The following is a 25,752-nucleotide window of genomic DNA, read 5'->3' on the forward strand; positions in this document are numbered from 1 at the left end:
GTGGTATTTTCCCGCTCTTCTATCCCCTCCGATCTACTAATGATCTGATTTACACTTTCTTGCAATGTCGCCATCATTGCTTTAAGCTCGGAACCGACTTTGCCCTGAATCCGTACGGTCGAGGATAAGGCCCTCTTTTTCGGAGCGGGCGTCTCTTCGTCCGCCATGTCCTGTTCTGCGACCTCCACAGACCTTGGTACCTCAACCGAGTCATCATGTTTCCCAGTCTGTCTTAAGCTATCGTTGTCGTCAACCGAGTCATCATGTTTCCCAGTCTGTCTTAAGCTATCGCCGTTCCTAAGTTCAGCTATCTCTTTGATAAGCCCGTCAATGGCTACTTTTAAACTACGATTCTCTCTCTCCAATTGCGCAATCCTATCCCTATCCTTATTACCATCCACATGCTCCTGGCGCTGCTCGCGCGCTCGGCCGGCGCTGATGCCACCCTTGACCTCGTCAGCCCAGGTGGTCTGGCTCCCAGCTGCGCCGCCGCCGCCACCAGCTGCAGGAAAGCGCACCCGCGCCTCCATAGAAACAGATCGGCTCCTGGTCGTACGAGTCCCAGAAGATGGCCGCTGCCTCGACCTGGAGCGGCTCCTAGAGCGCGAGCGTCCCTTAGAGCGTTGGCGGGCGCTCACCAGCTGCACCATCTTGGCTGCCTCCTGTTCCGCCGTTAGCTCCGCCTTGGCTCTCTCCTGTCGTCAAACACGCACGACGTAGGGAAGCTGGTATCGTTGTCTGCATTGTTTATCCGCGGTCAGGTGTCGTCCGCCACAAAGCTTGCAACAAGGCACACAGTTGTGATCCTCTTCAGGGTACCAAGCCCCGCATCCTCGGCATTTAAAACAATCGGGGGCTGGGCCGACATCCGCCCGATGTCCAAGCTTGCCACACACATAACATACATCCAACTGCTTTCGATACAGGAAGCACAGTACCAGAGTTGGCCCATATCTGACGAAATTGGGCACCTTTAACCCGTCGAAAACAATGATGACTGATCCTGTGTTTTTGATTCGTTTGACCGCCATAGCCAGCGGATTGCGATCGTTAACAATGTTCCGCTCAAGTGTCGCGGGGCCATCCATAATGTCTACATTGCGAATGACCCCCTTACACGTAGTGTGTGGGGCCGTCTCGTACGCACTGACTTCAAAATCCTTGTCTGCCACTCTGATTGACCTGAGTCTCACATATCGTTCAGCATTGCTCCTTTCTGGTGTACTAGCCACCAAGATATTTTGCATAAAGTTCAGGCAAATAACATCTTCCCGAATCTGTTCAATACCGAGACCTGCCGCCTCTACGATTGCCTTGCCCACCGCTGTAGAGCTAACTTTCTCCAAATTCAGTCCACCCCGTGGGCGAATGACTATTTTGATGTGTTCTTGTGGCATCGGTGGCATGCGCTACGCCCTCAAAATGCGATTCTTGATTGCCGAGCCTCCGCGCTGTTCACCTGCGCCCCATCGTTCAGGCATCTCACTTGGCGAACCGCCATCACCCAATCCATGCCTCGTCGTAGTTCTAGATTTTCGGTTGGACACTGTCCGCCATCCCAGGTCTTCAGTAAAGTCCTCGCCGGGAGCACTCCCCCTTGGACGTGCATTGCTGCCATGCCACGCTAGGTCTACCAGACGCTATCTCTCGGCCAGCGTGGCGTGAGCACAAAAGTTCCAATGAAGTCCAAAAAAGGGGTGGCCCGCCTCAAAATCAGGTATCCGCTGAATCTTCTCCTCTTCACGGATCCGATGATATCAAATTTACACCACTAGATGACCAAAAAAGGCTCGGAAGCTTCGAAAAAGACGGACCCATAAAAGCCCACAAGCCTCCTTCGAACGTCGTCGTCTTCTTCCACCCGGCAGATATTAGGTGCCAAAAACTCGTTCACGATTTGTATTCTGTGATGGAACCCATGGCACATGCACCTGTTGGCTCGGGGACCTTTAACGCACCCTTGAATCGCTGTTGTCGCACGTGGAACCCAAAGATGTCCGAAGCACAAGGGCAAGAACAAATATTTTTGTATAAAAAAGATGTTTTCTTGGAATTCTTTTCGAAAAAAAACTGTGAAAAAATTATCTGTGCCAGCCGCGCAAACGCGCTAGTGCCACTGCTCACGCGTTCATCGTTGTCGTCTTTTTTCGCATCTGGCTCCGTTGTGTAAAACACTATCATGATCAGCGATGGCTCGAGCGTCGTCATCTTCCAAAGCTGGCTGCGTTGCCACTCACTGTTCCAGTTTAGAATTTCACTTCTCTTCTGTCGGCTTAATGGGAAGGCTGCTTTTACGGTGGTGTCAGCCATTGCTCAAAGGGGTATGAGCCATACATTGTCTAACGTGACGGACACATTTAATAACAGACGTTATCAGCCAATGTGCGTGCGTACCTATAGTCACGACGACCACAGAACAGGACAGTAAACATGTTAGTACCTTTCTCCAATTTTGTGGGTCACCTCTGTGTGTAGTGCATTAAACAGCTGCGCTGGTCATCCACCTTCAGAAAGTGTGATGGCACTGAATTTTCGGGGTTGTTTTTGCGTAGTACGTTGGTCGCATAGGTTGGCCATAAAGAAGCAAACTTCGTTTCCCGCAACAAAGTACGTGTGATATATTTGGGAAAAGATTTCGAGCGTCTCTCATGAATGAGTGCTTGAATATTCTATCACAAGTGATAGTGACGATCAAAAGACGCCTTAGATACCAGGCAACAACTTATATCTTGCCTTCTGTTATTCAGGATTCCATCAGAGCAAGCTACAAAAATAAAGGAGAATTAAACTGAGAAGTGAGGCACGCTACGACCTCTTGTCTACTGGCATCGAAATCCCGAATGCACTAAATGTGGCCTACGGAGTGTTACAAAATTCCACTATATTATTGTCTCAACTCGGTGAAGTAAATATTAACCGGCTTCTTATAGTTAATCTAAACACGTGAATGATGTTGCCGACAAGGCTTTAAGTGAGTTGTACAGAATAAAAATTCCAACGATTCTTACAAAGACAAGGCTTGATCCCAAACCGGAGTGCAATTTAACAAAATTTATTTTCGAAGCCTATAATTTAATCTACAGAAACCTCTCTAGGAAAGTTGACGTCAATCGGAGCCTTCTTTGACGCGTTTTTAGTTCTTACGTCAACGGCAATTTTTGTTGCCGTGTGTGGATCACGCCGACGCTGACGGATTTTCTCGTAGTGCGGCTTGCTATACTTTCTGATTAAGGCAAATATGTTGCCATGTGTGCGCCGGACATAGGCAGGTTGCGAACGTAGTTCCCGCGCCTACTAGGGCGCCCCTCGCGGCGGCGAGCGCAGAACCGGCAGGATACGACCGGCCCGCTTGCGTTCGGAAAGCCTGTATGTGCACTGCTTCGCGCGTAGCTGTTGCCTTTTCTGAGCAATGCCGAAGTGCAACCCGAGCTGTCGAGTAGTGGGCTGCAACAGCACTCACGGGGAACAAAGTTTTACAGGTTTCCAAGCCGAGCGTATGAAGCAGAACTGCGTGAACACTGGATTGCGCTCGTCCGACGGCATAAGCTGTTTTATGCTCCGGCGTTATGCCAAGTGCGTTATAACGCTGAATTCTTTGCTTTTACAGCAATGATGGCAGCAACGCGACGCCTACAGTAAGTGGCGTAGCTAGGTCGTCTGGCACCCGGGGCCCATAGGTCTTCTGTCACCCCCCGCCCTTCCCCGGGTTTACTGGAGGATGGCGAGCATATCAACAATTTCTGTGTGTCTCCAGGCGTATATGACACCCCCCCCCCCCCACTGGCCCCTTGCACCCCGAGCCCACGACCCCCCCCCCCCTTGCTACGCCACTGCCTGCAGTGCGTACCAGAATATGCATCAAACAAAGTAGTTTGTTCCTACACTGTACCGCAGTAAAGCCGTGGAACTCTTTCCCAATCCTCTCCCATTCAAACAGCGCTAGGGCTTGCTGAGAGATTTGAGGAGGGGTTGCAGCCGGCTGAGCTGGCATACACTCTTCTGCGCGCCCATGGCAGCATATCAACGAAGGTGCAGATGAGATCACCAAAATTTTTGACAACGTCGTTTATTGGAACCTCCTTTGCACGCACTGAAGCATCGCAACTTAAAGGTATCGCACTTCCAGTAACTTGGGCGAAAATATTTTCCCAGCGTAGTCTAACACAACTGGTAAGTTAATCCCCTTTTTTTGTGTTTGGGGAGAGCAACGTTAGAATACCTCTGGTAGGTCGTATACCGAGTCGTTCATACGCCCCACATTCTTGGATGAGATGTTTTGGATTCGTATTTGCCGTCATGTATGTTCAGGGAAACTACCGCGGCGTCCTTGCACTTCCCTGCGATGACAGCACGGCAATCGCAGCTCCCCGCTAGGATTTGTCTGCTCTCGCCGATCTTCAAGAATCAATTTCGCCTACAATTTCATGCGTCCACACCGTAGATAATGAAGTAAATTACGCGAAGCTTCACGCATCTCGCTGGTGCATTATTTTTCGTTTGCGGAATAAACCTAGCAGTCACTTCCGATCAGTGCGAGTTCAACACTTCCCTCACGTGGTAGACGTGCCCCACTTCAAATAGACGACTTCCTTTCTCTAAATTCTTTCACGAAAAAAACTATGAAAATCTTGTAATTCCTGAAACCCGGTTAAAATTAATATCGGCACGCTATTTCGCGCCATCGCTACCGTTTGACAGGAGGCCAAACACGCAGCGCGTGTGGCTTACACCGTGAGTAATCCTACCACATTCGCGCAACTATTCGTCAGATGGCGCTAGGGGTCGGAAAGACGGGGCGCCGCCTAGCACTTGCAACCTGCCCATATTCTTTTAAACATACTGGTTGACTCGTTAATCCAACTTACTGTAGTTAACTCTGATAATGAGCGTAAACTTGACTAGCTGTCGGCATGACTACGATGCTGCTGTGGTCATAGGTGGAGTTGCACTCTCAATGCCATACTGATGTTTGTGCTCTCATGCATGCATTCTTCCTTAAATGTCCCCGTATAATCGCACTGTTCGGGTGACGGCGCGGAGCTGTATGTCGCTTTGGCGAAGTTCTGTGAAGCAACATTGAAAAAAACTGCACAGAAAAATTAATACGTCGGAGTGGACAAGCGCATATTAAAACGTGCGCATGTCTATCCTACACAGTGGCAGTCGCAACCGAACATTTCCTGACAGCAGCATGGTGTTGTTTGCAATATGAATGTTTCCTGTAAGGTAATGAAAAATGGCGATGAATGAAAAAACAACTTACCGGCGGTTACAACCGAACTCATCTCTTTCGCATAGTGTGAGCAGATACTCTGCAAAGGGTGCATACGGAAACCGATATTCTTCCAGCTGAATTTCTGGGCATTTTTTGCGTATGCTGAATATGTGACCCTTTCGATCAAATTTTGAAGCCTGACTTCTTTTCTTGTGCTACTTTCCAACCAGATGCGAGCAGCCTTTCGTGCTCCCTTACCTACAATCATGCAAGTGTATTCCGAAAGCACCCTTGACCCGTCCTCGCTAAATAAACCAGTACGTTAGGGCTGAGACGCATTCTATGCGTGTTTGCTCGATGGCGATCGCCAGAAGCCTCGCGCGAAATTCTCAATTCATCAAAAGAATTTCAGCTTATTCGAACATTATTAGTGTAAGAATTTATGCGGACTTCACCTTCATCTGTACAAAGTCATCATCAGTAATCGGCGTTTGTTAGTTTCTGCGTCGGCGCCATTTTTCCTTCTTGGAATGAAATGTCATCTCTTCCATGATCTTTGAACCGACCGTAGGCTTTCGGGTGAAAAATGTGCAAGTAGAGCACGCCGTCTTCGAGGAGCTTGAATCGTTTGAGCTGTTTCCGTAGCTTGGCATTGGGTGGAGATCAAACACCGCTAAGGCTATTGATAATACCTTGGCAATAAGAATCGGTGTGCTGGCCAGCGGAAAGCACTGAAGGGCGGTTTGATGGAGTCAAGGAGGAAATCGATGTAGTAGACGATGCGTCCTCCATGCGGCCAATTTGACAAGGGGATGTGATGTTCTCCGATGATGGTGGTGATGGGCATCGTGAAAGAGCATCGGCATCTTGGTGCTTCCTTCCGGACTTGTATATGACGTCGAAATCGTGTGCTTGCAATCGGAGTACCCAGCGGCAAGGCGTCCAGACAAGTTTTTGTCAACAACCAACATAGGGCATGGTGGTCGGTCACAGCCGTGAAATGTCGACCGTGCAGGTATGTACGAAATTTCTGAACGGACCATATGACAGCCAAGCACTCTTGTTCGCTTAACGAGTACTTCTTTTCCGCAGAAGTGAGAATGCAGCTGCTATAAGCAATAACTTTTCGCAAAATTCATGGTCGTGCTACAGCAGTACAGCACCAATTCCTTGACCACTACCGTCAGTATGCACTACTATGGGCGCCTTGTCGTCACAATGAAAAAACCAGGTGGGGATGTGAGTGCGCTTGAGTTCTTGGAACGCGGCTGCACACTGATTGGTTCAATTGAAGTAATTGGAACTAGCAAGGAGCTTGTGGAGGGATGAGGCAATGCTGGCGAAGTACCCTATAAAACTTCGAAAGTATGAGGAGAGTCCAAGGAAGCTGCGCAGTTATTTTGCATGAACTGGGCGTGAAAAGTTGAGCACTGTGGAAATTTTGTCCGGATCGGACTGGATGCCGTCTTTGCGAACGAGATGGCCCAGGACTTTAATCTTTGCTCTAGCGAAACGGCACTTCCTCTTGTTTGTTTAGTTGAAGTCCGGCATTAGAAAGACATATGAGCACTTCATCTAAGCGTTTCAGATAGTCAATGAAAGTCGAGGAAAACACGATGATGTTGTCGAGACAACATAGACAAGTTTTCCACTTGAGGCCGCGAACAACACTGTCGATCATTCTTTCAAATTTGGCGGGAGCATTACATAGGCCGAAAGGCATTACGTTAAACTCGTAAATACCGTACGGGGTAAAAAAGGCGGTCTTTTCTTTGTGCGCTTCTAGCATACGAATTTGCCAATATCTCGAGCGAAGATCAAGGCTGGAAAAGTGTTGCGCGCCTTGAAAAGTATCAAAGGACGTCATCGATACGGGGCATCGCATATACATCCTAACGGGTGATCTTGTTTAGCGCGTCGTTGTCAACACAAAATCGTACCGATCCATCCTTCTTCTGGACTAAAACAACGGTTGATGACCAAGAGCTGGCGTAGGGACGTATGACGTTTTTATTTTCAGCGTATGGGTGACGTTTTCCTCGATTCTTGTGGGTTCGGTCGAAGAGTCTCGGTAGGGACGACGGCGTGCAATATTCTGCTGGCCATCGGTGCGGATAACGTGGCAGGAAACGAAGGTCTGTCCGAGTGACGAAGCATTATATCAAAGGAGGCCTGATGTTTCCTGCGCAATTGTTGCAACGCTTCACTCATAACAGCGGTAAGGTTAAACTTATCACGGGAGCAAGGGCAGATGAAGCAGATTTACCCTGTTGAGCAAGAGCTTGTGAAGCGGCAAGAGGGAGCAGGGAAACTGGTTGGGTGTCCACATAACAGGTCACTGCAGAGCCTTGAGGTAGGAGGATTATCTCAGTGGTCGGGTTTAAAGCTATGAATAATGCAGAACTTTCTTTGAACCGAACCAGGCAGGAAGCAAAGACAATCCCATGGTCAAGGCAGCAGTCGTAAGGAGTAATGACCACGTCGCCATTGGTAATGTCCGTAGAAGAGAGAGTTATGATTTGCACGTGGCCGGGAGACAGTACAGAATTGGCAGCAGCGAGAAAACGCAGTCGTGGCTCATCGGAACTCCCACTACAATGAACTATCTCGGTCATTTGAACTACACGATGACGGCAAGAGATTAAAGCGGACACTGACGAGAGGAAGTCCCAACCTAAATGTAGTTCATGGGCGCACGCGAATAAAATGGTGAACTTAATGTAATGAAGGATACCATCAATGAAGACGCGTGCTGTACATTGGGCTGGTGCCCGAATGATTGCTCCATTAGACCTAATCAAGAATGATCCAACATAAGGCGTCTTCACTTTCCGCAGACGAGAGCACAGGTCCGCACGCATAACAGATATAGTAGATCCCGTGTCAATCAGAGCTTACAAACGCACACCCTCCGCAGACACCAATAACATGTTCAAAGGATGTGCCAAAGGATTTGGAGCGCTTCGTGGCGATGCAGTTTTCCCTCCAAAAACTGCACTGTTTAGTTTTCCGGTCATTGGACATGGAGTTGGGAGACAGACCGAAGTGGCGAAACTGAACGTCACAGCCGTGATAGGGAGCGGCGTCTCGAGACACGTGTGTTGTGGGCGGTGTTGGAGAAGTCGGCCGGAGATGGAGATCGGCGAAGGGGAGGATTATCGTCTTAAGAGCGGTAGATGCGAGGAAGTGGCTCACCAAGTTCAAAGGCCGCATGACCGCGACGTTCGTCTTGCTGGCGGCGTCGGCAAAACCCGGAGATATGTCCTCGAAAGCCGCAGTAATAGCAGATAGGCCTCGACCAACGCCAGGCAGAGTAGTAAGGCGGCCTGGGAGATCGGGCGACTAAACGGGCCAGGTGATTGTGAAGAGGCGCAGGCGGTGTGATTGTAGACGGCGCGGTTGGCATTGCAGCGACCTGGGTGTAAGAACCCGGTTGTGAGCAAGGAGAGGCGTTGGCTTGGGCGGCGTTCTGCAGGGAGGCCAATTCCTCCTTAATAATGCCGCGAAGGTCAGGAGAAGCAGGTTGGACGTGAGCGCTGCTGCAAGGGGGTGGGCCATGTGCTTGCAGTTCCTGACTAATTATGGCTCGAATGAGAGACCGGAGCTCAATACTGTTTGCAACGAGGTTGTCGGAAGTGTCCGGTTGCATGCGGATTGATTGCAGGGCGTCGAGGGGCTGACAGGCGGAGACTACGTCCGACACCGTCGAAGGGTTTTGAGCGGCGAGTGCATTGAAGGCCGTAGATCCTATTCCCTTAAGAAGGTGCCGCACGCGGTCCGTTTCTGGCTTGGCAATGTCGATATGGCGCAAAACGCGAGGATGTCCTCAATATACCAGATATACGATTCGCCATGAATCTGGACACGCTCAGATAGCCTCTTTTTCGCAACTTTCGAACGGACCGTGGGTGTACCAAAATCCGCCGTAGCTGCTCCTTTAAAGTCGATATGTTATGATTCAGGAACCATGTCTTGGCTGCTTGAGAGACGTAAAATGGTACCTTCTTTAACTTCGATTTGTCGTTCCAGTTGTATTTGCTGACACGATAGTAGTTGTCAAACCTGCGTTCAACGTCCTCACCAGGCAAGCCAGAGAACATTTCAGGACCACGATACTGGTTGTTGGCAGGGCTGGGAGTGGGGGTGGCTGGAAATTTAACCAGGCTGATGGATGCTGCGGGCTAGCCTTGCCACATGGCGGCCTCTTGGCGTAAGGGGCGTCTCGAACTTACCTCCAGGAGAGATCTTGAAGAGGAGTGAGGTCGAAGGAATCTTGAAGCGCCTCCACCACTTGAAGTGTCATGGTCGAGAGGACGCTTTATTCCAAGAAGGGAAAATGGCGCTGACGGGATAACGAACGCGAGCCGATGATTGATGATGACTTTTTACAGATGAATATGAAGTCCGCATAAATGCTTACGTCATAATATATAGTTTTATACAAATAGGCATACTTTTGTCCAAGTAAAAGATATGTGTTAACGTATCTAAGGACAGACTGTACACTTCGACATGGCAGTACCAATTACAGAGTTGTATCGGCCGCTTTGAGAGTACAAAGGATCAAATTCTTGTAGATCCCTCACTTAAATATTAGGACCTATGGCTGTTAGGCCAGCATATGTTAATTCTGTAAGCTTCCTTATTCAAGGGCCTTTAGTGGAGGATTCTTTGGTCGTCCTGTACCACAAGGCAGCCACAAGGCTACTTCCATACCGGATTTTTAAACATCTTTCATTGAACGAAAGCTTCTCTGAGATTTTTTAAGCCACCCCATTAGCTGAAGATTGACTGCTCGGGATTGCTCGCCCACTAGACACTCGTCTGCGTACTACTGCAATTCAGGCGAATACCCTTGACAGAACAGGAGCACACGTAAAACGCAGAAATGAGCAGAGCAATACCGCAGCAAGGGTGCAACTGCTGGCTGCCCCATTGAAACGATCCGGACACTCAGAGAGCATATGCGATGGGCATGTCAGAGAGCATGTGCATCGTGTGACGAGACTGTGCCTTTGAGTGGTGATAATTACGCCTACTTCGCTTTTCATTCCCTGTCGCTGCCGCACCCAGAACTATAACGACAGCAACACAACAAAAATAAAGTGAAATGGTGCGCTTGTGTCACGTGATTGCCTTCGCGCACAGCTTTTCGCACGCAAGCGGCTCCAACTGCACTCCACTTCTATTGATGTCGCCGAATCGCTCCTCTTCTACAGCGCTCCTGCTCCTGTTATTACACTGGAATGCAGCTGCCCTTGCATTAACACTTTAAGGTCGTTTTTGAGGGCTCTTTTTCGCCCAATAGAATGCGCCAGTGATTTCATCTGGCCGGCTTGCGCACGAGAATAAAACTCCGTTGGCTTGTTTCGGCAGACGGTAGTGCCTCCGACAAAAAAGCTCAAATTACAAGCAATCTTCGTATATGGCTTCCAGCACAGGAATTCAGAGCAGGTGTAGAAGAGCAGCTGTGAATGCTTCACTAAATGTATAGCACTCATGGTGGTGGCGGTAACCCCATTGGTGACGAACTAGTTTGCTGCCACCTATTCCTGTCTACCTGCCCTTCCTCTTTCAATGTGCAGGCCATCAGCCTTGGTATCCTTGCCCGGTACCACCAGGAATGGCCTCACACCTTGACGTATGCTGTGTCCTCGGGCATGTCCGGCCGTTGGTATACGCCATGTGAACAGGGTAGCACATCCAGCCATGGTCCAACAGGCTACACCCTAGGCAACAAATGCGGATTGGCATGCGATAAATGGAATATTAGCGGAGATAATCAGGTCACTTACATTGCCAAGGTGCGTAAGAGCAGTGTTTCTTTTCATGATGGTGAAATTCAGTATGTATGTATGTATGTATGTATGTATGTATGTATGTATGTATGTATGTATGTATGTATGTATGTATGTATGTATGTATGTATGTATGTATGTATGTACGTATGTACGTGTGTGTGTTTGTGTGTGTGTGTGTGTGTGTGCATGACGCAGTAGTTCTGCGGAAATCCGCAAGGTGGAGAGAAGTAATATTTAAAGGGAAAGTCAGACATCCAGCCGCTCGTAGCAATCGCTACAAAGGTTAGCTCAGACGGTAGAGTGCCTGCTCCGGAAAGGCGGTGGGTTCGAGTCCCGGACCAGCAGGATGAATTTTTCTTCAACTCTGAGGCTTTCCTTTCGGACAACCCGTATGGGTTTCCTTTGTAGCAATTGCTACGACCGGGTGGATGTCTGATTTTTCCTTTATTAATAAATGTATGCATGTAGTCATGTATGTAGGTATGCACATGCATATATACAGGGTGATTAGACTAACATGGGCCAAGTATGAAAGAAAGCAGATGCTACACGTGTCGAATTGCCGCGGTATTGCCCTGAGCCATATGAAGATTGTCGTATATTTATCAGTCCGCCAAGCTGGGTAATAAAATACATTTCTTAACTTTTTTTTTACAAATTGAAGGTCGTAAAGGTCTACGCGCCTACATCCAGTCATGATGACCAGGATGTCGAAAGCTTCTATGAAGACGTAGAATCGGCGATGGGTATAGTCAGAGCAAAATACATTATACTGATGGGCGACTTCAATGCCAGGGTAGGCGGCAAAAAGCAGGCTGGAGACAAGTCAGTTGGGGATATGGCATATGTTATAGGCATAGCAGGGGAGAGTTATAAGTAGAATTTGCAGAACGGGATAAATTGCGGATAAGGAACACCTTCTTTCGCAAGCGGGATAATCGAAAGTGGACGATGAGGAGCCCGAATTCCGAGACTAGAAATGAAATAAACTTAACACTCTGCGCTAAGCCTGGCTTCTTACAATATGTGGACGTGTTTGCCAAGGTGCCCTGCAGTGACCATCGGATGGTAAGATCTCGAATTAGCCGAGGCTTGTAGAAGGAACGGAAGAAACTGGAACATCAGAAGTCGATCAATTAGTTAGCGCTAAGAAGGAAAATGGAGGAAATCCAGATCAAGCTACAGAACAGCTATTCGTCTTTAATTCAGGAAGAGGACGTCAGTGTTGAAGCAGTGACGGACAATCTTATGGGCATCGTTAAAGAGTGTGCAAGAGAAGTCGGTGTTAACTCCGTTGGACAGGATACCAGTACGCTATCGCAGGAGACGAAAGATGCGATTAATGTATAAAAGCCAATCTATAAAAAACTCTAACTTTACAGCTACCGTAGCACTGGCCGAAATTTCGAAGTATATCAGCAAGCGTAAGAAAGCGGACATAAGGAAGTATAATATGGATGGAATTACGCATGCTCTCAGGAACGGAGGAAGCCTAAAAGCAGTGAAGAATAAACTAGGAATAGGCAAAAATCAGATGCATGCATTAATAGACAAAGCCGGTAATGTCATTGCTAATGTGGATACAATAGTTGAAGTGGTTGAGGGGTTCTTTAAAGATTTATACAGTACCAGTGGCAACCGCGACAAAAATAGAAGAGGGGATGGTCTGGAGGAATTTGACATTCTACAAGTAACGCCGAAAAAAGTGAATGAAAGCCTTTGGAGTTATGCAAAGGGGGAAGGCAGCTGGGGAAGATCAGGTAAGAGCAGATTTGTTGAAATATGGTGGGCAGATTGTTCTGGAAAAACTGTTCACCCTGTATACGCAATGCCTCATGACCTCGAGCGTACCGGATTCTTCAAAGAACGCCAACATAATCTTAATCCATGACAAAGGACACGCCATACACTTGAAAAATTATAGACCGATCAGCCTATTGTCAGTTGCCTACAAGGTATTTACTAATGTAATCGCAAATAGAATCATGAAAACCTTAGACTTCTGTCATGCGAAGGACCAGGCTGGATTCCGTAAAGAATACTCAGCAATAGACCCTATTCACACTATCAATCACGTGATAGAGAAATGTGCGGAATATAACCAACCCTAATATATAGCTTTCATTGATTACGATAAAGCATTTGATTCAGTCGAAATGTCAGCAGTCATTGAGGCACTACGAAATCAGGGTGTAGACGAGCCATATGTAAAAATGCTGAACGATATCTATAGCGGCTTCACAGCCACCGTACTCCTCCATAGAGAAAGTAACAGAATGCTAAAAAAGAAGGGCGTCAGGCATGGAGATACGATCTCTCCAATGCTATTCACATCGTGTTTACAGGATGTACTCAGAGACCTGGATTGGGAGGAATTGGGAATAAGAGTTAATGGAGAATACCTTAGTGACTTGCGATTCACCGATGATATCGCCTTGCTTAGTTAATCAGGGGACCAATTGCAATGCATGCTCAGGACCTGGACAGGCAAAGCAGAAGGGTGGGTGTAAAAATTATTCTGCAGAAAACTAAAGCATTGTTTCACAGTTTTGGAAGACAACAGCAGTTTACGTTAGGCAGTGACGTACTGAAAGTGGTAAGGGAATACATATACTTAGGACAGGTAGTGACCGTGAATCCGGACCATGAGACTGAAATCATCATAAGAATAAGAATAGGCAGGTGTGCGTTTGGCGGGCATTCTCAGATCATGAAAAACAGCTTGCCATTATTCCTCAAAAGGAACTTGTATGACATGAGTACTGTACAGCTGTACCAGTACTCATCTACGGGGCAGAATCCTGGAAGCTAAGGAAAGGGCTCTACCTGAATTGAGGACGACGCAGCGAGCTATGGAAAGAAGAATGGTGCGACAACGTTAAGGGGTAAGAAGAGAGCAGATCGGGTTAGGGGACAAGCGCGGGTTAATGACATCTTAGTTGAAATCGAGAAACCGAAATGGGTATGGGCAGAGCCCGTAATGAGGAGGGAAGATAATCGATGGTCAATAAAGGTTACGGACTGGATTCCAAGTGAAGGGAAGCGTAGCAGGCGGCAGCAGAAAGTTGTATGGACGGATGAGATAAAGAATTTTGCAGGGACAACATGGCCGCAATTAGTGCATGACTGGGGTAATTGGTGAAGTATGGCAGATACCTTTGCCCTGCAGTGCCCGAACCCGGCTGCTGCTGCTGATGATGATGATGATGACGATTTTTTGAAATAACTCTCGCTAAATATCTGCAATAAAAATGTTGTAGCACTTGTTCAGAAACATCTGGTTATTTCATCTGTACTAAGATGACTACCCTGTTGAATTCTTTTCCATCCTTTCTTTAACATGCGCGTAATAAAAAAAGAGCACCACGTGACTGCCGGCGGACGCGCCACGCATTTAGCGTCCCCAAATGTAAGTTGAACGAAATAGGAAAGGCTGCTTCGCACAACACAGAATTCTATTGAACAGGCTGTCGGTGACTGCGATGTACGTCAAGGAACAAAAGGGGAATATCGTTCTAAGCAAGAAAACCAAGCAAAAAGACAAAATAAAGAGATATTTCTGAACAAGCGTTACAACTTTCATATTGAAGATCTTTCGCTAGAGTCAGTATTTAAAAAGTTAATTAAGCAACCTTCGTTGGATACCCAGCTTCGCGCACTGAAAAGGTACTTTGCCTTGCTCCATATGGCTCACGACAATACTTCGCCAATCCGACAGGCGTAGCACCTACTTTCGTTTTTGGTACTCTGCCCGAACTGGATGAAACACCCTGTATATATATCATCATCATCATCATCATCAGCCTGGTTACGCCCACTGCAGGGCAAAGGCCTCTCCCATACTTCTCCAACAACCCCGGTCATGTACTAATTGTGGCCATGCCATCCATGCAAACTTCTTAATCTCATCCACCCACCTAACTTTCTGCCGGCCCCTGCTGCGCTTCCCTTCCCTTGGGATCCAGTCCGTAACCCTTAATGACCATCGGTTATCCTTCCTCCTCATTACATGTCCTGCCCATGCCCATTTCTTTTTCTTGATTTCAACTAAGATGTCATTAACTCGCGTTTGTTCCCTCACCCAATCTGCTCTTTTCTTCTCCCTTAACGTTACACCTATCATTCTTGTTTCCATAGCTCGTTGCGTCGTCCTCAATTTGAGTAGAACCCTTTTCGTAAGCCGCCAGGTTTCTGCCCCGTAGGTGAGCACTGGTAAGACGCAGCTATTATACACTTTCCTCTTGAGGGATAATGGCAACCTGCTGTTCATGATCTGAGAATGCCTGCCAAACGCACCCTAGCCCATTCTTATTCTTCTGATTATTTCTGTCTCATGATCCGGTTCTGCCGTCACTACCTGCCCTAAGTAGATGTATTCCCTTACAACTTCCAGTGCCTCGCTGTCTATTGTAAATTGCTGTTCTCGTCGGAGACTGTTAAACATTACTTTTGTTTTCTGCAGATTAATTTTTAAACCCACTCTTCTGCTTTGCCTCTCCAGGTCAGTGAGCATGCATTGCAATTGGTCCCCTGAGTTACTAAGCAAGGCAATATCATCAGCGAATCGCAAGTTACTAAGGTATTCTCCATCAACTTTTATCCCTAATTCTTCCCAATCCAGGTCTCTGAATACCTCCTGCAAACACGCTGTGAATAGCATTGGAGAGATCGTATCTCCCTGTCTGACGCCTTTCTTTATTGGGATTTTGTTGCTTTCTTTATGGAGGACTACGGTGGCTGTGGAGCCACTATAGATATCTTTCAGTATTTTTACATACGGCTCGTCTACACCCTGATTCCGTAATGCCTCCATGACTGCTGAGGTTTCGACAGAATCAAACGCTTTCTCGTAATCAATGAACGCTATATATAAGGGTTGGTTATATTCCGCACATTTCTCTATCACCTGATTGATATTGTGAATATGATCTATTGTTGAGTAGCCTTTACGGAATCCTGCCTGGTCCTTTGCTTGACAGAAGTCTAAGGTGTTCCTGATTCTACTTGCGATTACCTTAGTAAATAGTTTGTAGGCAACGGACAGTAAGCTGATCGGTCTATAATTTTTCAGGTCTTTGGCGTCCCCTTTCTTATGGATTAGGATTATGTTAGCGTTATGAATGCGGCGTCATGAATACCAACACGCGTACATTCACCAAATACCATTATAACACGCAGAATCTCCTATGGTGTTCATATATTTGATGTGGAAGCATTCAGAACTAAACAGCTGCTGTTTCGTTTAATCACCCGAATCACCATGAAAGAATTGTGAAACTGCGAAGTGTGGTCGCAACACCAAAATATTAACACCGACTAGCATGAGCTGACGAAAAAGAGGCGAGTAGTATCAAAGTTCACTGATAAATAACTCTCACAGGGTGTGTACGCAGGATGAAATGACGAGCGAGATTTAGCAAATGAAGCAAAGTATATGCATCTGTTATGTGCACTGTGTCTTTTGTGGTTCTCCTTGTTCAGTTTCCTGTTTACATTCAAACTGGATGATGGTGCATTTGTATGATGCCGCTGCTTCGTGGAAGATGAGCACTGACCGATGCATGCTTTAGTTCGCGACGTAACTTGACAGTGTCCCGTTTGCTATACCACGTACGCAAGACGTGGTCAATGATGCTGCCTCATCTCAATGTGAATCATTATCAACCGTACTCCGGCTGCGGTGCGTATGGCGCGTCAGCGTGTGCCCTGGCTTGATGGTGATCTGCTAGGTGTGGATATATCTGTGTGCGCTACTTTCTTGCCACTTATTTTGCTTTGATGTGTAAGGCAGCACGAAAATCAATTCGCTCGCTTCTGCGGGCCCTATACTGAAAGCGATCGTCTTAGGTGTCTGCTGAGTTCCGTCGTTGGATAGGCATAAAAATACTTACGCTTTAAAAAAACAGAGACAATTAGGATACACCGCAATTTGAAATTGCAGTGGATCTCTACATCTGTTTTCATTTCGGGTGTCAATAGTTTGTATAGTTATATAGGCAGATGGCTTATAAATGGAATTGAAGGTTGTGAGTAACGGGGCTAACGTGGCCTAGCTGTCTCATGCGGCACATTGCAAATGAAGTGGTGGAGCGACTTCCTTGCTTATTCTGGTATCGCGAGAGGCAGAGCGTGGGCGATCAGTAGGCGCGATTCACCGTAGCCGCTGCAAACAGATCTTCGCTCATGCAGCGCTTTGCTTCCATATATGGTGTCAGTGGGCGCGCTCGCCACATGCCTTATCGATTACATCATCGGTCAACCGATGACTGTGTGCTGCTCGGGCGCTATCTCGTTGCGGTTGTCAGTTCAGAACCCGTGTTGCGCGGCTCTACGCTTTCTCCTCACGCTTGCGCCATATCTTGCTGCTCCGCTTTACGCCCCATAGTTCCGTTGCACGCTCCTCCTCTGCTTTAGTCCTCGCGCTCTCTTCGCTATCACCGCCTTTTTCACCGCCCGCTGTTGGCCGTGTCTGCTGTTCCATTCTTCGCGGTGCTAATTGGCTTCGTTATGAGGGACACATATGCAGGGCGCAGGAATGGGCACCGAATAAATGCGTTCTAAAAGCACAAGTAGCCTATGAATACAAACACGCCTAAATTCCATGGGGTCATGAATGTGGCGTCACGAATACCAGCACCCGCACATTCAGTGGCGTCTACGACAGGCGCGTGAGATATCTAACGGGGAAAGCTGCACCTCGTGGAATGCACTCGACAGGGCCACAGGTAAGCATAAAATGTGTGTGCCTCCAACGTGAAATTAAGAAACACCTGCTCCGAAGAACTATTTATTGCGCGCACACACACACACAGGCATATATATATATATATATATATATATATATATATATATATATATATATATATATATATATATATATATATATATATATATATATATTTATATATGCGTGCGTGTGTGTGTGTGTGTTGTGTGTGTTTGTATGTGCACACATTTAATGATTTACTGTCAAATTTGAGCCGTGGAGACGAGAACGTTCAAGCCAGGCGGAAGGCCATCATTGTGTGCTATGTAGCTTGACGGGCACCAGCCACCCGCTGCCGAATACATACTCCGTAAGAACTCTTTGGGGAAGGTGCGTGGGTACATGGTTACATTTTGGGGTGGTGCGTCATTACATGCGGACACCACGTTTTTTCCCGTGACCATGCCCGAAGACAGCGCACATTCTACGTAGTCCACACCACCTCCGTAAGTGGTCATCCTTTCACACACCCGGGCTCCGCGCACTTTATGGCAGCCGGACACCAGTGACGTGGTATATTGGCATGCATTATACGAACGAATCAGCAAACCCAACAGGTGCGATGAGACGATGGTGCTCGCGAACTTAATTTTCTGTCTTATTTTTTACAGCACGCATATGATTTAATATTCGAGAAGGAGAAATGACAATTTGGAACATTTGCAGCTAAAACCTTTGTGAGTCGATTTATCGATCAGTTGGACCGGAGGTGGTAGCGAGACAAGAACTCACGCCTACAACTAAGTCGGCCACGGAATCCTACGTCACCTATTATTAGGACCTGTTAGTCCTGTGCCGCAAAGTTTACAAAGACATGCTGGAGGCCGGGAAAGCTGGAAATGTATCAAAAAGCGTAGCGGCTCATGTCTTCAGCTTGCTCCTGTGTAAGAGGTGCTCCTTAGTTGAGTCCTTCGTCACCTAATGTCGGTGATTCAAACAGGCTTAAAGCGTACGGATTACTCAGCGCTTTGACAGGGTCCCCAATACCGCTACAGCTTCCCCACGCGATGACCTCATATGCCCCATCCGCTCTTATCTTTTGGTACTTGACAGAGATTGTCCTTCGAACACTAGAGGCCATGGCTCCTTCCGTTTACCAGTCCTCTGTGCACGACAATATTGCAACCTATACGACAATAATGCAACTTAGATGGTGCATGAAGGGGTTGCCCATATGGACGTTATACCTCCACGTACGGCCAGTCAGATTCTTCATACCACGTGTCCCACCAGTCAAATGCCCCATGCCCCAGCGGCGGCGGCTGCTGCCGCCGCCGCCACCACCGCCGCCACCACCGCTGCTGCTTCGGTTACCCATTTTCCGTCATGCTACAGCGTAGGCCGCAAGCGATGGCGTTCCCAAACAAGCTTTCATATTGACCACCATCAGTACTCTGAACCTCGTCGTTCGTCACCCCGTTCAGAGCCAGTGTACACTGGTAATCCCTCAAGACAGTGGCCAAGCCATTCGCCGTCACCTCAGACTCGTCAGTAGCGTTCGCCATAACGGTACGGCTGTTCGTCATCAGCTTATTTCGCGCACCTCTCGAGAAACTAGTCGTACATCTTCCGGAGGTGAAGCTGCAGTGAATACTTGGACCGAAAAGCCTTTTCCGCCAGTTAATTAGAGACGCAGCTTGCTTGGTGCTCTTGTTGATGGGCTGGCCCTTACCACTGTTAGCAACACTGGGGCTCATACTTCTGTAGTGACTTCTGTGTACCTCTGCCAACTAAAATAATCTTGACGCCGGCCGTACCCTCTAGAGTCCTCATAGCTGACGGAAGCCGAACAGCCGCTCTTGGTATATCTACTTCCCAAATCACTGTTGCCGACCATGACGCTTCAGTAATCTTCGCTATTCTGGAAGACTGGCCTCACGAATTTAATTATTTGCATATATTATTGACCGCTAAATCAACGCTAATGGACTCTTACAATCGTGTTATACAGCTTCAACTGTAGTAGTACTCTGATGTCACATCTGCCCCTGACCTTCGCCTATATTTTACACAGTATGTTCGGTTTTCTCCATTATCTGTCACCTATGTACCTGTGTCGGCGTTCCCGTAACTTGCTGATGGCGACTATGTAGTAGCTATGGTTACTGATGTCATCCTCGCCCGCAGCCTCGCTCTTCTCCTCAGTATTTAGAGTTGGCAGCAAGACAACATTCGTTCCTGTCCTCAACCATTCCACTTCAACCCAAGTTGTTCCTCAAAATATCCCAGTCGCTGAGCTTTCGCCCTTAGTGGACTGCACAATTTTTCTTTTTGCCCCTTACGCTAAGCCAGACGCCCTGCGTTCCATGACCACGCTGATTACGGAAATTGTTTACAAAAAATATCCGTACCTGTGACCTTCCGAAATTGCCGAACTCTCGTTGTTTTAGCGTCCTATCTCGATATGTTGGATTTCGAGGATCGTCCTCTTAGGCGAGCCCATGTGGTAACTCACTGCATTGACACTGGCGACGTCAGCAATCTTGACTTACCCCCTTACCGCTTGTCTCATTCTGAACGGAAGATCATAATGTACGAGATAGAAGGGATTCTTGCCAGAGCAGTAATAGTCCTCCTCCAGCGCTTTCCAACCACATGTCGTGCCAGTTAAAAAGAATGTCAATAGTGGGCGATTTAGCATCGAATAGTGCCATCTCAATAGGAGCACTAAGAAGGACGTATATAATCTTCCCCGAATTGATGATGCGCTCTACTGTCTACAAGGTGCCAAGCACTTCTTAATGCTCGACTACTGGTCTGGATGCTGGATAATTTTTGTCGATGACCGCCACTGCGCGAAGACCACATTTAGCGCACCTGATGACGTCTACCAATTTATGGACATGCTTTTCATGTTTTGCAATGCTCCTACAACTTTCGAGTGGATGATCCACAGGCTTCTACGTTGTTTTAAATGATCGACCTCGTTTTACTGTCTCCGGTACGCGTTCTTCTCAAGAGGTGCACGGTTTTATTGGGCCTGGTCGTATTTCCAGCGCCTTGTCGTTAACTGAGCAGGCATTTCCAAACCACTCACTTACCTCCTCAAAAGTAAAGTGACCATTTGGGGGGGGGGGGGGTCGGAGGTGGAACACGCAAATTCCTTGACAACGCACGTATACCAACTCACATCACAACCAGTGTTGGCGTATTTTGATCTAGACGCAAGAACAGCGCTTCGCACTGACGCAACCCGCCATGATATTGCTGCTACCCTTGCTTCAATACAGAATGGCGTAGCCGTGCCATAGCGTACGCCACCGCGTTCTGTCTCCATCGGTACATAGTATTTCGATTACTGAGTGGAAGCACCTAGCTCTCCTTTGGGTTATCGCGAAAGTGCACCCCTAAAGAAACAAATTGTTTGCGGTCGCTATGAAAATATGCCTCGCGGCGCACGGTCATTCGAGCACTGCAGACCACTTGCGCGTCTGATATCACTCAGTTTTTGCTCTATGATGTCATCCTGCAGCACAGTGCACCTCGTCAGCTTCTCACAGACTGTGCTCGCGTGGTTGAAGGCATTCCCCGCTCGTGTGCTGCTTATCACAAGTTTGCAACTTCGTACACTTGCCAGAATAATGACTTAGCGAACGCCTGAAGCGTACACTGGCCGATATACACTGCGTGTATGCTTGCGGCAATCACAGATATTGGGACACTGCTCTAGCATTTGTAACCGTCACCTACAATTCAACATCTCCTCAAACGGCCGGCTACTCGCTCTTTTATTTTCTGTTTGGGCATCACGCCTTTTTCCCTTCGGCACGTTATTTACGTGTGATTCAGTGTCAACCACTTCATATGCTCGTGACACCCTCACCTGTGGGGCCATCGCACGGCTGCTATCGGCTCCCTTCATCGGAGGCCGAACCAAAGTTCCTTTATCATAGTCGACACAAAGATGTCTCCTTCCTACCGGGCTCTCTCGTCCCGCTCTGGCTCACTTCTCATTGTGTTTGCCTTTGCAAGAAGTTCTTGTCTCGCTATGTTGAGCCCTATCTACACCTGCACCAGACAGCACCGGTCATCTATGAAATGTCTCCGCTGACATCCAAGTCATGCCGCTAAGCGACATTGTCCATGTTTCCCGCCTACAATTTTAAAACTGTGACGTGCATTGTGTGGCATAGCAAGCACCACGACGGTGCTTAATCTTCTGCCAGGCTATACATGTCATGGTTCTGCAATGAAGGTAACAACGATTAGGGCCTGACTGAAAGCTCGACTAAGGCGAAGCATATGGTTCTGTTCTTTCAGGTTGACAAGGACCATTCAGCTACTACTGCTGACTAAACACTCGTATATATATATATATATGACTATTGTACCTCCGTGCTGTTTGTATTGCCTAGGCAGACTGAAACTATTTCTTACGGTGTTTTTGGATTATTCACCCTTATGTGGCAGTGAGCTATTTCCCTTGAAGAATTACAGACAGACAGACAAATTCCTTTATTAACAAAGTCTTGAGAAGCTTTGCCCTAAGGCAGAGCTGCGGGTCGCTCCCACGTGGGGACTGGTAGGCCGAGGCTAACCGCCGCATTGGCTCTCTGAACAGCCCAAGTTTGCTGTGAATGTGCTGAGCTCTCTAAGGCAGAGCTTCATTTTCCTTGATGTGAGTGGGTCCCTGTAACGAGGGGCATCGCCAGAGCATGTGTGCGCGATAGCTAACAGCCCCAGACTCGGGTCAAGTAGAGCTAAAAGCCCCTGAAAATATCGTATGAAAAAGGGCCAGGTTTGGATAGGACGTAGTCTAAGGCACGCGTAAAGTGGATGGCAGTCGCCTGGTCAATTTGAAGTCTTGGTATTTTCAACGTTCACCAATGCATGCTACACAGACGTTTTTGCATATCACAACTATCGAGATATGGTCGCCGCATCCAGGATTCAATTTGGCGCCCTTGGGATTAATAGCACAAAACCACAACGAATGCGCCACAACGGCTGCCAATTAGAACAAGACGCAGCAGTATTTGTCTCTACAACGTGCGTTTCCCAGTAATTCAGTGAATATACTTGACTCTTCTTTATCATCTTGTCATACGCATTTGGCCATAAATCTCTACTACGAAAAAGATGCACAAACACGCAACATTATTTTCTTACAACTGGACTTGTGGCTTTGTGGAATATATGTATTCCCAGCAAGACTAATGAGTCTTCAGCTATTCCTATCCGGTTACCACGCGAAGAAGCAGAACGCTCAAAAAAGAGATTATAAGGAGCACAAAGCTGATGCTCGGTCATTGCCATTATGAGTTAAAAACATACTTTCAGGCCTGCATCTGCAGCTCCGATGAAGGCCCTGTGCCACACCACAACGGCAACGAAATATGCATGGTCTAGCAGTAAGATGTTCAATGTGAGGTGTCAATTATGACTACTGTTTGCGCGATTTTGCCGTCTAAAATGTGGATGAGTGGGGGAGAGGCTGCATCCTGGATTGTCAATCTGTTTGTGCGGAGTTCAAGTCCTCATAGCCTAATGAGAATTATTTTTGTGTGTACCATTATCGCCGTTCATTTGGCGATTCGAACTTTGGCGGACACCAGCGCACATCAAAGCATCCATGGGAGGAAATCCATAACAGCTATCTTTGTGATACTTGCTCTGAGCTTCAGATAGATAGTACTTCACGTGAAGCTCCGTGTACGAAGACGACGAAGTATGTCACAGCTTGGCGGCGATTTCTGAAAGTATAAAAGATGGGTGGACTATTATTCAACCAAGCCCGTGCGTCACCACCTTTACTGTAACATAAGCTTTACCTGCCTTCGAACCTTGCTACTTTAAAGAAAGTCGCATACCCCGTTACAATTTAAAAAACTAGAAACTGTTAGGCAAGTCCCTATCAGCTCTTTCATTACGCACTTACCTCCCTAAGTGCAGCTACGGTTACACTGTACGCTCCGAATAGCGTGGTTATGGTTACGTCATAGTACAGAAAAAAGTAGAAGTCATAAGGAAGGCTTGTGTTTAGTTTCTTTCCTGGTGTACTCTCTGGGAACCTTTTTAGTATCTGGTACCATTTCACGGCGTTGAAAAGGATAAATGGAACTGGTTTGTGTAGGTATTGCTTTATGCGCGCTACAATATGTTGTTATAATTTAGGGAATGTCCGCCACTGTTTCAGACTGGCTACATCAGTTCAGAGCTTGGCCTAAGGTCCCGTGTTCTCTCGTGGCCGCCGCAATCATATTTCTATGTTATCACCTCTGAGAACGCACTTGTACTACGATTTATTTGCATGCTAAAGAGCCTCATGAGCACAACTCGTTCAAGAGTCCCTATTAATTATTATTTATGAATGATATCCTATTTTTTTCAGGTAAAACCCCCAGCTATAAATTACACTTCAAAACAAGATAGACGGCAGTGCAACGTCTAGTTGAAGTCGATGAAGAAATCGTCTTTTCGGGTGAATTTATGGAACCAGATTGGGATTTGCGAACCACATGTGGAACTGTGATATCAATGCCAGAGCCACATTTGCTCGATGCCAACTCGATGTTAAACCACCTGAATTTTGTAATATGTAATGATCATCATCATTCTAATGACTGCGAATATAATAATCATCATAAACGTCCCATACCAAGCGGTTCAAGTAGCGCGTACCCATTACCAAAGGAGCACACTCTTTTGTGTATACCAAGTAGCAGGACCCCGTTGCTCCTATGTTTGGTCTGCGCTATCCTCGGAACCCTGTGCGCTATCTTCCAAGGCTAGGAACAGGTTAGGAACTCTAATACGGTATACTGAACATGCGTGGTAACTCGCAAAGGAAGTCATTTTCTTCAAAGTTTTGTATGACGCTTTCGCCTGGTACATGCTTCCAACTTTTGGTAAGAGTAAAGCTGCTCAGCTGTGAATTCGGTTTTTATTCTTTCCAAATATGCTCAGCGGAGGTTATACGAGGGCTGGTTCCCCTGAGGCAACTATGTGTTTTATTCAGCATCATTGGTGATATTTTGTATTTTTTTCTCAGCTTGCATGAACAATTATGAATATGAATGAATATAGCTTGTAACGCGTTTGGAACACCCGGGCAACAGGTGGTACAAGCTTGATCCAACGGGACGTATCTAGAACCTAAGCACATCATTGCACCTTAGTGTAATATAACAATGATTTTGAGAAACTGGTATGACTTTCTTGGTACATCGGGAGACCTGGGCTCAGAAATCTCACAAATTATGTGTCCTTCCAACAGGCCTGCAAGCAGCCTGCGTTCAACAACTCCTTCTATGTAGACACCGTGTACCATGCGCTCGTTGCGTACAATGTCGAACAAGGACTAATGTTCACCTATGACGGCCCACAGAACCTTCGTACAAAGGTGAGTGCAGCTGCTCATGGCAGATCAGCAGACAAAGTAACACTGAGTTCAACTCACAGCATCATTTCTCTTCGCGCGAATGCGTCGAAATTATGAATACCCTGGCAACCACGTGCTACTAGAATCGGATATTGCTCATCCCTGTGCGCGCATATTCTATAAGGACGTGCAACAAAATTTTCCAATATATAATGGGAAAAACATAGATTGAGAATGGATGAGCTAAATTGATACGTTCGCATGGGCGAAGTTGTTACACAGATGAGAAAATTATTTCCTGTATAAATGCGCACGTTTCTACACCTTTTACCCATTATAGCACAAGACATAAAAAAAACTATTTCATTGCCAATATATCAAGAAGAAACGGCTGTTTCAAGCGTGTACTAGAAATATATACAGTCGTTTTAAGGTGCTAAACATTACTCCTATATCTGGTAACGTGTGGTAGATTTGCCTATTCCAAGATTTATCTTTAAAACACATACATCGACATTTGCCATTTTCGTTTGGTTCCTTACGCCATCGACTTTCCTTCACCTTCTGAATTTGCTTTGGTTTTCCCTGATGTTGCGTTCCAGCTGCAATGCGCCAGCTGCTATATTAAGGCATTACGTCCTATACTAAT

General features: G+C 47.0%; 1 protein-coding gene across 4 annotated transcripts in view; it reads left to right on the forward strand.

Moving 5' to 3' along the window:
- LOC139053363 (uncharacterized) overlaps window positions 1-25,752 on the forward strand; it is a 200,738-nt gene that overhangs the window by 162,583 nt on the left and 12,403 nt on the right. For all 4 annotated transcript variants that reach the window (XM_070530374.1, XM_070530375.1, XM_070530376.1 and 1 more), the window contains 2 exons: window positions 10,801-11,019; window positions 24,999-25,124. In XM_070530374.1, coding sequence (XP_070386475.1) covers window positions 10,801-11,019; window positions 24,999-25,124 — 345 coding nt within the window. The remainder of the gene's footprint in view (window positions 1-10,800; window positions 11,020-24,998; window positions 25,125-25,752) is intronic.

This window comes from Dermacentor albipictus, unplaced genomic scaffold (assembly GCF_038994185.2).
Source record: "Dermacentor albipictus isolate Rhodes 1998 colony unplaced genomic scaffold, USDA_Dalb.pri_finalv2 scaffold_98, whole genome shotgun sequence".
In the NCBI taxonomy this organism is placed as follows: Eukaryota; Metazoa; Arthropoda; class Arachnida; order Ixodida; family Ixodidae; genus Dermacentor; species Dermacentor albipictus.